Raw genomic sequence first — 13,204 nt, forward strand, 5'->3', positions numbered from 1 at the left:
ACAAGAAACCCAAAAGAAATCAGTCTTAAAAAAAAATCCAATACACAGGGGAAAAAAAGAATGAATCAAATCATGCAAATAAGAAAGGAAGCATCAGCACTCAGAACAAAATTGAGTCCATAAACCTGAAGTCTGGCGAAGCAAGAGTTGGCCCACAGTCAGTCCATCATAGAGGCAAATCACCACGAAGCCTGAAGCAGCTGGGGCACAACACAGCCTCAGACTCAGCACCGAGGAGAGTAGAGTAAATGCCGTGGAGAAAACTGGCTTGACCCTTACCTCTGGTCCCGATATCTTGCCTTTTCAGTCCATCTAGCCTGGTGTTTAAATTGGCCATGTACCAGGTTGTCACCCAAACTTGGGCCTGAGCCCCATCAGCTTTTCTCTACTCCCCTCACTCCAACTAAGTCTCCAATTCTGACTTCAACCTCGCTTCAGCTTTGTTGTGCACGCCTCGAACCTCAGATCAGCTTCGCCTTTGCTGGCCTCTTAATTGTTTGCAGTGATCATTTACCACAATTTTTCATATAAAAAGTGTTATTTAGTTGAATTTCTTGCTTTGAGAACCACCAGTAAGCTGTTGCTCATGGTATTATAAGGTTACCACACATATGATCAAGGAGAATTTGGCAAATTTTATCCAAATCTGGCTTGCTAGTAAGAGGCAGAAAGTGATAGTAGAGGGTCAGTTCTGTGACTGATTGTCTGTGACAATGATCAGAGCCGTTTATAATATACATTAGTGATTTGGATGTGAATGCAGGAGGCAAGTACATTTGCAGATGGCACTAAAATTGGTAGTGTGGTTGATAGTGAAGAGAATAATCAGTTTACAGACATATTAGTCATTTGGTAGTATGGACTGAGCAGTGACAGATGGAACTTAATCATGAAACAAATGTAGTTTGAAGAATTTTGAGAGAGCTAATAAAAATAAGATATGGCCAATGAATATTTGGGCCTTGGGGAACAGGAGGATCTCAGTGTAGAAGTCCAAGGATCCTTGAAGGTGGATAAAGTGAAGAAGGTATGTGGGATACTTGCTTTCATTAGCTGGAGCATAGAATACAAGAGCAATATTATAAAAGATTGAGGAGGCCACTGATGGAGTACTGTGTAGGGTACTGGCTGGCACACAGAAAGATAGGATTGTTGGTGGAGTTGCTGCAGAGACAATCTACCAGTATAGTGCCTGGGATTAGATGTTTCAGTTATGAGAGACTAGATAAGGTAGGTTTCTTTTCTTTGGAGCAGTGATAGCTGAAGGTGGGGGAGTGGGGTGGGCTGATAGAGGTATACAAAATTGAGGGGTATAGATATGGTATATAATTACAGAGGTATCTAAAACTGGCGGGTATAAGATTAGATTAAAGGGTAAAAGGTTTAGAGGGAATCTGAGAAAGCACTTTTTCCACCCAGAACATTGTTGCAATCTGGAATGCATTGCTTGAATGGATGAGAAAGGGAGATATTCACACATTTAATAAGTATCTACATGAGATTTTGATTTACCAAGATATAGGAGGCTACATACTGAGGGCTGATAAATAGGATTAGTGTAGATATGTACTTGATGGTTGGCATGGATATGGTGGGCCAAAGTTGCTTGTTCTTACAATTATGACTGATTTTACATGACTCTGGATGGTGTCAATTCTCTTGAATCTTGAAGTTATACTCATCAGGACAAATGAAAAGTAATTCATCACAGTTTTGATTAGTATTTTGTAGAGGATTGAAAAGTTTTAATATCAGGATGTGAATATACCCAGCTTGTGAACCACCCCTGTAGCTTCAATATTTATGTAGCTAGTTGATTATTCTGGTTATTGCTGATCAAGGATGTTAATGGTTGGGATTCAACAAAGGTAATGCCATTGCATGTCTAGGGTATTTCCCAATACTCTAGGGTATTGCCCAATTTCCCTTGGGATCAATAAAGTATGTCTGTCTGTAACTAGCTAGACCCACCCCTGTTGATGATGGTCAAAATCAGAATCAGGTTTATTATCACTGACCTACCTATTGTGAAATTTGTTGTATTTGTGGTAACAGTATAATGCAACACAAAAATTACAATAAAAAATAAATAATGTAAAAGGAATAGGGAGGTAGTGTTAATGGGTTCATAGACCATTCAGAAGTCTGGAGGGGATGAAACTTCCCAAAATGTTAAATGTATTTCTGTGCTCTTGTATCTCCTAGCACTTTAGTGACACATGCATTACCTCAGTCCTATCTATTGCCTGAATTTTGTTATTTGTTCATTTTAAGCTTGGCGAGACAATTGAATGCTGTTGAGAACAAGTCACCATCTTGATAAATTTGTAATTTGGAAATGGAAATAGGATTGTGGCTGTAGCTTTTACCATCACTGTCATTGTTTGTATTCTATTTGTTCATGATAAGTGCAGGCATTATAGCAGATGCCTGATTTGCAGTGCAAAACTTTTGAACATGTGTTTCTTTTTGCAGAAAAAGATATGATAAGCTCTATTCAGATTACAACATTCTGTTAGAAGAGAAGGCAGCTCTTTTGCAAGACCTAAGCAATGAAAGTGCAAAAATTAAAGATCTCCAAAAGATACATGAAGTAGGTGATATTATTAATGTTCCTGAGATAATGCATAAAAAAACAATCCTCATGAGGGAGACAGGGGGAGGGGGAGGAGATAAGCAGATTTGAAAGAGAAATTGAAATACAGGACCATTTAAATGTGTGCTCTGAACCATCCACAAAATCCAGCACCATCTCACAAACCTGTGACTTATCATCAAGGAGGACAAAATCAGCAGGTACATGTGAATGCCGTGGTGACTTGGAATTCTCAACAGCACCTGTAAGTTAATAACTTGAAAATATATTGAATGGCCTAAGTCATAGGCCATTCCGTCTACTGCACTGTAGGGTTACCTTCACCAGAAAAATGCTGGTGATTCAAGCAGCAGCTCACCACCACCTTTTCAAGATCAATTTAAGATGGAGAGAAATTTTTTGTTGTTCAGATTTTGTCAGATTTGTTTTTTTGAAAATACATGAGAAAGAATATGCACCATTTCCAAAGTAGTAATGTCAATTAACTGGCTAGTGTCCTGAGATGAGGTAGTTATCCAATGGGGAGAAATTAATACAGTTTATAGGAATGAGAGATCTCACTTAATAATTTATTGTTTGCATGTAATCTTGGCTAAACAATAGTGGTCTTGGCGACTGGGTGTAGCACAAAGGAGCCTGTTTTGTACTTGGATCAAAAAGAACTTAAACTATGTACTGCCATGATTCATTGTCCATCACAGGGCAAGTTGTGCTATTTTAGAGATCCCTTCATTGCCTGTTGGTTGCCTGAAGGAACTATCCAAAACTAATTAAAAAATAGAAAGTTCTGCCTTCTAAGCAAATTAACCAGCAGAGTCAATTTGCTGTAACAATTGCCAAGTATGCATTGGCTTAGCTTAGTGTATGTAAAAATACAAGACAAATAATTGAATAAGATCACCTCTTATCCATCTAATACATTTTGAATATAGACTGACCATAATCTCTCCTGATGGGATACTGATACATGGAAATTCAAATCCATGTAGAAAATCACTAATTCCTGTGTAAGGGGGCCAATGTCACATGCCAGTATATCTGCCATAGGAGCACCTTTATTATGCCCTATCCTGACAACCTCATCCTCAAAAGGATCTCATTGATCCACCAAATATTTAAAAAGGTATCGATATAATCAAAGCTTAAAAAGCTTTATTTCTGGTAGGTTTATTTTAGATCATTTTCACATTTTCACAATGCAAGTTTTCCTAATGAATTATACAATATGCATAATGGTAGTTCTGCTAACTATCCATTACCTTCTTTTAAAATATTGATGCAGATCAATGATGTTACTTAAAATAAAAATAGAAAATGCTCAGCAGGTTAGGTCCTGCATATGCCTTTCCAGGATGTCTAACATTTCCTGAGTTTACTTACAATATGTAAAATCATATGAGGTGCTATATTATTTTCATTTGTACTTCCAGTTAAAACTGTTAGAAGCTACATTCACTTAACCTATCATTTTGTCTTTTTCCACTCAGACTCTGATGCTTTTCTGTCCTTTTCCCATCATCTGTCACTTTGTATTTTGCACATATTGAACATATTTTGCTTCTTTTGGCATTAGAAATTTGAATATAAAGAAGAATTGGCAAAGAAAGAGATAGAAGCACTGAAGGAACAAAATCATCAACAAAGGTGAGATCTGGTTGGAATGACTAAGTGGTTTAATAGAGTCACAGAGCACTATAGGACAGAAACAGGCCTCTTTATCCACCTTTTCCGAGGTGAACTGTTCTGCCTAGTCCCATTGACCTGCACCTGGACCACAGCCCTTCATGCCCCTCCCATCCATGCACTTATCTAAATTTCCTTTAAATGTGTCACAGGTTAAGGGTAAAAGCTGAAATGTTTAAAGGGAACTTCAATCAGTAGGTCATGAGAATGTGGAATGAGCTGCAGGTGGAAGTAGTGGATGCAGATTCAATTTCAACATTCAAGAGAAGTTTGGATATTTGCAGTTCAGGTGCAAATAGTCCTCACTGTACAGGCTCCATTTTCCCTGGGAGAGAGCCAAATGATCCAAAGATCTTAAGCCATCTCTCCTGCACCATCTCCTTAGTCATGTTATCTTTATCTGTCCTCACTAGCATGTGGCATGGGTAGCAATCCTGTCATTTAATTTAGTACCTAACTTCCTGAACTCACTTTGCAGAACCTCATCACCCTTCCTATCAATGTCATTGGTACTGATTTGGAGAATGACTTTTGGCAGTTCACACTTCGCTTTAAGAGTGTAATGGACTCAATCCAAAATGTCCATGACCCTGGGACCATGGAGGCAACATACTATCCAGGAAAGCTCATTTTCATCCACAGAACTTTATATTTATTCCCCTAACCAATGAATCCCCTATTGCTACTGCTTACCACTTCTCTCCCCTTCCTTTCTGAATCACAAAGCTAGCCTGGCTGTTGGAGTTTCCCTTTTCTAGGACTTCCCTCTCCCCTTCCCCCAACAGTATCCAAAACAGTATACTTTTTATTGAGGGGAACAACCACAAGGTACCCTGTAGTGGCTGCCTATCCCTTTCTCCTCTGCTGATGGTCATCCTGTTACCTGTGTCCTGCACCTTAGGTGTAACTACTTCCCTGTATCTTTTGTCAATCATCCTGTCACCCTCCCAAATGATCCAGAGTTCATCCAGTTCCACTTCCCTAAAACAATCTGTAAGAAGCTGCAGCTGGATGCACTTCTTACAGATGTAGTCATCAGGGACACCAGAGGTCACCCTGTTTTCCCACAATAGGATTATTCCACTGTCCTGCCTGGCATTCCCACTGCTCTAATTGCACAATAAGAAAGAAACTTACCAGAATCTCACCTTACCCTCTGTACCTTGAGCCAAAGCCTCAGTCTGCCTATTTAAGACTATGGTAGCTTGCACAATGGTTGTTTGGCTTAATCTTAACTTCTTTTTATTGGTTGTTGCCAAGTGCCTAATTACCCAACAATTTCAAGCCTGCTGAATATTCCAACTAGCCCCACTGACTTTTTAAAACTCATGCTCACAAACTACAAGCCAATCTTAAATGTTTTAAAAATTAAATGTACAGTAGTTAAATATTGTTTTGTGCTCAATTGGCTTATATCATATACTTGACATTTAAAAAGCTTTAAAACTGCTTTCCTGGGTGAAAAGTTTCTCTGAATATTCTAAATAAAGCACTGGTAAGATTTTTCTTACAACAGATTCTGAACCAGAAAACTTACATTTGCAAACATTTATATACTTAGAGAAGAACTAAAGGCATTAGAGAACACATTAAAACAACAAGATCAATCAACTGTTAGAAAGCTTGGAGAAAAAGAAGAAAGTGTAAGTTTCTGTTGTTTTTTCCCCCTTACTATGTAGTTATAGCTATTATTAACTTTAGTATTTAATATTTTGAAGGAACATCTATTCCTTTTGAATATATGAACATTAGGTGAGGTCAAAGTAAGGACTAATATTTGTGGAATTTATAGTTCAAAAAGAAAGCAGAAAATAATTGGGGTATTGATGTTGAGATTCATGCACAGCTTTGTTAAATGATTATTGCATGTCACCCCACTAACCATTTTAATTATAGGCAAGTTGCTGCAAAAATTTTTTTATCACCTGGGAACCTGATGGTACTTTTGAAAGTTTTTTACATTCTTTCGTTCCCAGCTTTGTCATTACAAAGTAGCAAGTAAAGACAAGGCACTGGTCTGGAGGGAGGCCAATGTGGTGTGAGAGTGAAAAGGCCATCAGCCATTTGAAGATTCATCACTTTTTACTGGAGCACCCTAAGATCGAGAATGCAGCATCCATTCTGATGGATCATAAGACTGTAAGACAAGGAGCAGAATTAGGCCATTCTGCCCATTGAGTCTGTTCTACTATTCCATCATGTCTAATCCCAGGTCCCATTCAACCCCGTACTCCTGCCTTTTCGACATATCCTTTGATACCCTGACCGGTCAGGAAATGATCAACTTCTACCTTAAATATATGCAAGGACTTGCCCTCCACCGCAGTCTGTGGCAGAACATTCCGCAGATTCCCTGCTCTCTGGCTAAAAGAACTCCTCCTTACCTCTGTTCTAAAAGGTCGACCCTCAAGTTTGAGGCTGTGCCCTCTAATTCTGGATACCCTAATCATGCTCTCCACATCCACCCTTTCTAGTCTTTCAACATTTGATAGGTTTCAGTGAGATCCACATGCATTCTTCTAAGTTCCAGTGAGTAAAGGCCCACTGCTGCCAAATGTTCCTCATACATTAACGCTTTCATACCCAGAATCACCCTCATGAACCTCCTCTGTACTTTCTCCAATGACAACACATCCTTTCTGAGATATGGCGCTAAAAACTGTTGACTGTACTCCTAAGTGCAGTCTGACTAGTGCCTTACAGCGGCTCAGCATTAACTCCTTGCTTTTATATTCTATTCCCCTTGAAATAAATGCCAACATTGCTTTTGCCTTCTTTACCACAGACTCTAAATTAACCTTCTGGGAGTCTTGCATGAGTCTAAGTCCCTCTACAACTCTGATGTTTGAACCTCCCTATTTAGATAATAGTCTGCACCTTTGTTCCTTTTACCAAAATGCATTATCATACATTTTCCAACACTGTATTCCATCTGCCACTTTTTGCCAATTCTTTCAATTTGTCTAAGTCCTCCTGCAGTCGTGTTGCTTCCTCAGCACTACCTACTCTTTCACCTATCTTTGTATCATCTGCTAACTTTGCCACAAAGTCATCAATTCCATTATCCAAATCATTGACAAGCAATGTGAAAAGTAGCGGTCCCAATATTGACCCCTGAAGAACACCACTAGTCACTGGCAGCCAACCAGAAAAGGCCCCTTTTATTCCCACTCACTACCTGCTGCCTGTCAGCCATTCCTCTATCCATGCGAGTATCTTTCCTGTAACACCATAGGGATTTGATCTTGTTAAGCACCCTCATGTGTGGCACTTTATCAAATGCCTTTTCAAAATCCAAGTAAATGAATTCTCTTTTGTCCACCCTACTTGTTACTTCCTTGAAGAACTCTAACAGATTTGTCAGGCAAGATTTCCTTTCACAGAAACCATGCTGACTTTGACTTATTTTATCATTGGTCTCCAAGTAGTCTAACTGGCCTATAATTTTCTTTCTTTTACTTTCCTCCCTTCTTAAAGAGTGGAGTGACTTTTGCAATCTGACAATCTTCCGGGACCATGCCAGAATCAAGTGATTCTTAAAAGATCATGACCAGTGATTCTCTTATCTCTTCAGCAACTTCCCTCAGGACTCTGGGATGTAGCCCATCTGGTCTAAATCTTTAGATACAGAATTATATTCTTTGACGTTAAGCTCCCAACTATGGTGTTCTTTCAGCCATGACTCTGATCCCACAACATTATACCAACCAATCTTTAATTACGCCACAATTCATGCACCTTATTCCGAATGCTGCATGCATTTAGATACAGCACCTTCAGTCTTCCACTTTTTGCCCTTTTGAATTTTGCTTCTGTGGTACATCTAACTATTTGCTCTGTCTGCATTTGTACCCAATCATTGGCTTGTCCTTCCTTACATTCATGTTACATCCATCATCTGTTTGTAAGCCTGCTGGCTTATCCTCAGTTCTATCATACTGGCTCCCATTCCCCTGACATATTTGTTTAAACCATTCCCAACTGCTCTAGTAAACCTGCCTGCAAGAATATCGGTTGTCCTCTAATTCAAGTGCAACCCAACCCTTTTGTACAGGTCCCATCTGCCCCAGAAGAGGTCCCAATGATCCAGAAATTTGAATCACTGCCCCTTGTTTTGATGCTTCAGCCACACATTTATCTGTCATCTCATTCTATTCCTATCCTCATTGTCACGTGGCACAGGGAGCAATCTGAGATTACTATCCTTGAGGTCCTGCTTCTCAGCTTCCTTCCTAACTCCCTGTATTCTTTTCTTCGGACCTCCTCCCTTTTTCTACCTATATCATTGGTACCAATGTGTACCATGACTTCTGGCTGCTCAGCCTCCCTTTTCAGGATACCGTGGATGCGTTCAGAAACATCACGGACCCTGGCACCTGTGCATCTGTGTTTCCTTTTTGTTTTCAGAGATTTGCCTATCTGTCCCCCTGACTATAAAGTCCCCTATCCTCTTCAGTTCCCTACCCTTCTGATCTATGGGGCCAGACTCAGTGCTGTAGATATTAGAAGTCTGTATGTAAGAAATGGATGTTCAAAGTCTGTAAATGTCAAGAATTTGATGAGACCTGTTTGTCAAGAAGGAAGGCTAATTGGTGAAATCCTTGGAGGGTAAGTGTTTCTGGGTGTCTAATAATGGTCCTTCGTTGCAGTGAGGATGGTAGTGGGGACCCAAGGAGAGATAATTACCTGAGTCTGGTCATTTTAGAAGTGCAACATGGTCTATTTTCCCAAACGTGCCTCTCTGATAAAATCATATCATCAGCACAAATGGAAGTTCGCAGACAAATTTCTAAGTGATGTGATTTCAACGGAAATAGTTGTAATTGCAGGCTTCTTCAGAATTGATGTACTTTGTATTTACATTGACACTGGTCAAAAAAATGCACACAACATGCATTTCTTTCTTTGTAATTTATTTTTTTATTGAAGTTCATCATCAAAGAAACATTTCCATAAGATGTATTTCAGACATTGTACATATATATCATATAATCATATATATCACAAATCTCCACAAAGTATTTATCTGAGGTATACACTTATAGAAAAGAATAGAAAGAAAAAACAAGCAAGAGGAAAGAACTATGTACAAGTAGGGAGTGATCTTTTTTTTTACAACAGATTCATTGATTTGTGAGAATAAAATCAGGCCTATGAAGCATTATTTAGTTAAACCATTTTTCCCAGTATAAATCAAATTGTTCCAGCTTACGATTAACAGATGCTGTAATTTTGTAAATGTCCATTGTAATTTCCATCCATGTATTTAAAGTTGGGCTCTCCTGTGATAACCATTTCCTACAACATGCATTTCTAAATGGTCATCTCTTTCAGATTTTTAATTCCTGAAGACACTATTATTCTTAATTTTTATGTCTAAATCTTCTTCATTGTATACATATAGAGAGGAATGTTCTATTTTTCTATTATTTGGACTAAAAATTTTAAACATGCAATTTACATTAAGCGCAGTTCATTAAGTACACTGGTACACCTGCTCGTTCATGCAAATATTTAATCAGCCAATGATATGGCAACAACTTAATGCATAAAAGCATACAGACATGGTCAAGAGGTTTACTTGTTGTTCTGACAAGCATCATAATGAGGAAGGAATGAGATCTAAGTGATTTTGCCTGTGAAATGATTGTTGGTGCCAGATGGGGTGGTTTGAGTATCTCAGAAACTGCTGATCTCCTGGGATTTTACACATAACAGTCTCTAAAGTTTACAGAGAATGGTGTGAAAAACAAAAAAAAATCCAGTGAGCTTTCGTGAGTGAAGAAGGATCTCAGCCGGAAGTGTCGATTGCTTTCTCTGTTTCATAGATGCTGCCTGGCCTATTGAGTTCCTCCACCATTTTGTGCGTGTTGCCTTGTTAATGAGAGAGTTCAGAGGAGAATGACTAGACTGGTTCAAGCTGACAGGAAGGCAACAGTAACTCAAATAACCATGCATAACAAAAGTGATGTGCAGAAGAGCATCTCTGATCACACACCATGTCAGACCTTGAATTGGATGGGCTACAGCAGCAGAAAATGATGAACATACATTCAGTCGCCACTTTATTAGACACAGGAGGTACCTAATAAAGTTACCACTGAGTGTATAAACAGATTTTTAGGACTTTCAGAGGTTGGTTAGTATGAAGAAATGTGGGTTGAGGTTCAGTGAAACATAAACAGGGGTGGAGTTTCAAGATGGCGACGTAAACATCTGCCTTTTAGGCGCTCTTCACTTTTCTAACTATAATCACCCTTTAATCTAATCTTTTCGAATTTAATCAAATGAGTTGATATTTTCGATTGACTTTTTTTTCTTTTAAAACTATATTTGATCTAACTTTGCCGAACTTAAAATGGCTACAAGTAAGAAATCGTCTAAGGAGCCTTTATCTGTTGAAACAATTTCGAATCTTCTGGACACTAAACTTGCAGGTTTGGATAACAAGCTGCAAAGTAAAATGGCAAGTTTGGAAAGTAAAATGGCAAGTTTGGAAAACACGTTTACCACGAAAATGTCTGAACTTGAAGGAGCTGTTAAATCGCTTGATACTAAGTTTCAGTCGCAGGCATCGGTTATTCAGCGGCATGAAGATAAGTTGGCGACTCTTGAAAAATTAATTGTTGAAAAAGTACGTACAATTGAAGTGTTGGATAAGAAGGTACAATCGACTCTTAAGACTGTAGATCAGTATAAGTTTAAAATTTCTGATCTCGAAAATCGATCTCGCAGACAGAATTTGCGTATTATCGGGTTTTCCGAAAAAGTTGAGTCCGGTGATTTAACTGAATTTTTCTCTAATTTACTATGGGAAATTTTCGGTGATGAAGGTTTGCAAACTAAACCTGTTATCGACCGCGCTCACAGAGTTGCGAGGTTTTCGTCTGTGCGTGATAAACCACGAGCGGTGATTGTTCGCCTTCATTATCCTCGTGAGAAAGAGCTTTTAATTCGATTAGCTCGTAAAAAAGGTATGATTTCCTACCAAAACTTTCAATTTCGAATTGTTGAGGATTATTCTTTTGAAGTAATGAAAGCCAGGATCGCTTTTAAACCAGTGATGGCAGAGATTCATTCGATCGGACTTAGACAAGCTTTAATGTATCCAGCGAAGCTTAGAATTGTGCTGCCCGACAACAGTCAACGATTTTTCAACACTCTGGAAGAAGCGAAGAAATTTGTTGAAGAATTTCGATCTTCTACTGCAACTTGAACTATGTGTTATGTGGAAGATTTTTCGGAGAGAGGATATCTTTCTATTTTAAGTTTTAACCTATGAAGTTGGGTTATAACTTTTTATTTTTTTGATCTATGGGTCCGGTTTTTTTTACTAGCATCATTGTTTATAGATGGTTTTTTTTTAATTTTGATAATATTCCTTTTTTTTCTTTCTGTTTTGGTTATATACGTTTATATTTTGCATTAATGATTTATCTTTTTTTTTAAGATGTTTATTTTTCCCGTAAGATTCTGTTTTTTACAAGCATTTATCTGTTTGCCTGTACTCAGATATGGGACGAATGTTTTGGATTTTTAGTTTTTTTATATATATATATGTTGTACTGTTTATTATATCCTTTTTTTTAAATGTTATTTTGTCTTTTAACAGATCGCTGAACTCACTTTTGTATTTAGTAATATGGCTTTTTCAAAATGGCGTTTCTTCTTCCCATAAGTCTTTGCTCTTGAAATGTCATCTTGTATTTGAATATGGGATTTTTTTTTTAAAGGTATATTACACTTTTAAATTTTGACGTTTATACCTTTTTTTTATTAATGATTGTTGTATTATATTAGTTTTTTTATTATTCTGATTGATATATATTTTTTTTTTGCAACTCTATATTTTAATTTGGGTGATATATAGTTTTCTTCTAATCTTTTTTTTTATAGAGCTGCCATCTTGAAATGGGGGTAATATTAGTATTAGATTATGCGCCTGCCGCTTGGCTTTTTTTCGAAGGGTGGGGGGAGGGGGTAGGGATCTTTTTTCACGCTTTTGCTTTTTATTTTTTTGCTTTTAGTTTATGGGCCGACTTTAAATTACTAATATTGTTGAGGTGTCATGTTCTCCGGCTGCTCCTGAATCAATTTTCCTCCTTCCTGAATTGTGGGTTATGTGTCTTTCTAACCTTTTATGATACACACAATTAATATTGGTATGATGGATAGATCTGTTAACTTTATCTCCTGGAATACTAATGGTTTAAATCATCCGATTAAACGCAAAAAAATATTTAAAGTATTCCATAGACTGAATGCTAATATTATCTTTGCACAGGAGACCCATATCAGGAGGGAGGATAATCAACGTTTTTTTAGGTTCTGGAAGGGTCAACAATTTCATTCGAATTGTACCGCCAAAATTAGGGGTGTGTCTATTTTTATAGATCCCTCAATATCGTTTACACATCATGAAATTATCTCTGACCCACAGGGTAGATTTTTGTTGATAACTGGTTTACTTTTCCATCGGAAAGTTGTTCTAGTTAATATTTATGCTCCAAACTTTGATTGCCCTGAATTTTTTAGATGTTTATTTACCTCTCTTCCTAATCTAAATGAATATATGTTGATAATGGGTGGAGATTTTAATTGTTGTTTGAATCCTTCGATGGATAGATCTAAACCTATTCGCACTCTTCCGAATAGATCAGCCCTACTTATTAATTCATTTTTGGTTGACTCGGAAATTACAGAAATATGGCGGTTTTTGAACCCTAAAGATAAAGAATTTTCTTTTTTTTCACATGTATATCATAGCTACTCTAGAATTGACTATTTTCTTATTGATCATCGGTTATTAACGGATGTTATTGATTCTATTACTATTTCGGATCATGCACCTTTGAAGTTATCTATTAAGATTTCGGACTATTCCAATAATACCAGATCTTGGAGACTTAACGCTACTTTGCTTCA

The 13,204-nt window shown here is 37.6% G+C and overlaps 1 protein-coding gene across 1 annotated transcript in view; it reads left to right on the forward strand.

Annotated features, from left to right (window-relative positions):
* sycp1 (synaptonemal complex protein 1) overlaps positions 1-13,204 on the forward strand; it is a 223,131-nt gene that overhangs the window by 139,001 nt on the left and 70,926 nt on the right. The window contains exons 19-21 of the mRNA XM_059971481.1: positions 2,476-2,593; positions 4,170-4,240; positions 5,841-5,922. Coding sequence (XP_059827464.1) covers positions 2,476-2,593; positions 4,170-4,240; positions 5,841-5,922 — 271 coding nt within the window. The remainder of the gene's footprint in view (positions 1-2,475; positions 2,594-4,169; positions 4,241-5,840; positions 5,923-13,204) is intronic.

Source organism: Hypanus sabinus, chromosome 6, assembly GCF_030144855.1.
Source record: "Hypanus sabinus isolate sHypSab1 chromosome 6, sHypSab1.hap1, whole genome shotgun sequence".
Classification (NCBI taxonomy): domain Eukaryota; kingdom Metazoa; phylum Chordata; class Chondrichthyes; order Myliobatiformes; family Dasyatidae; genus Hypanus; species Hypanus sabinus.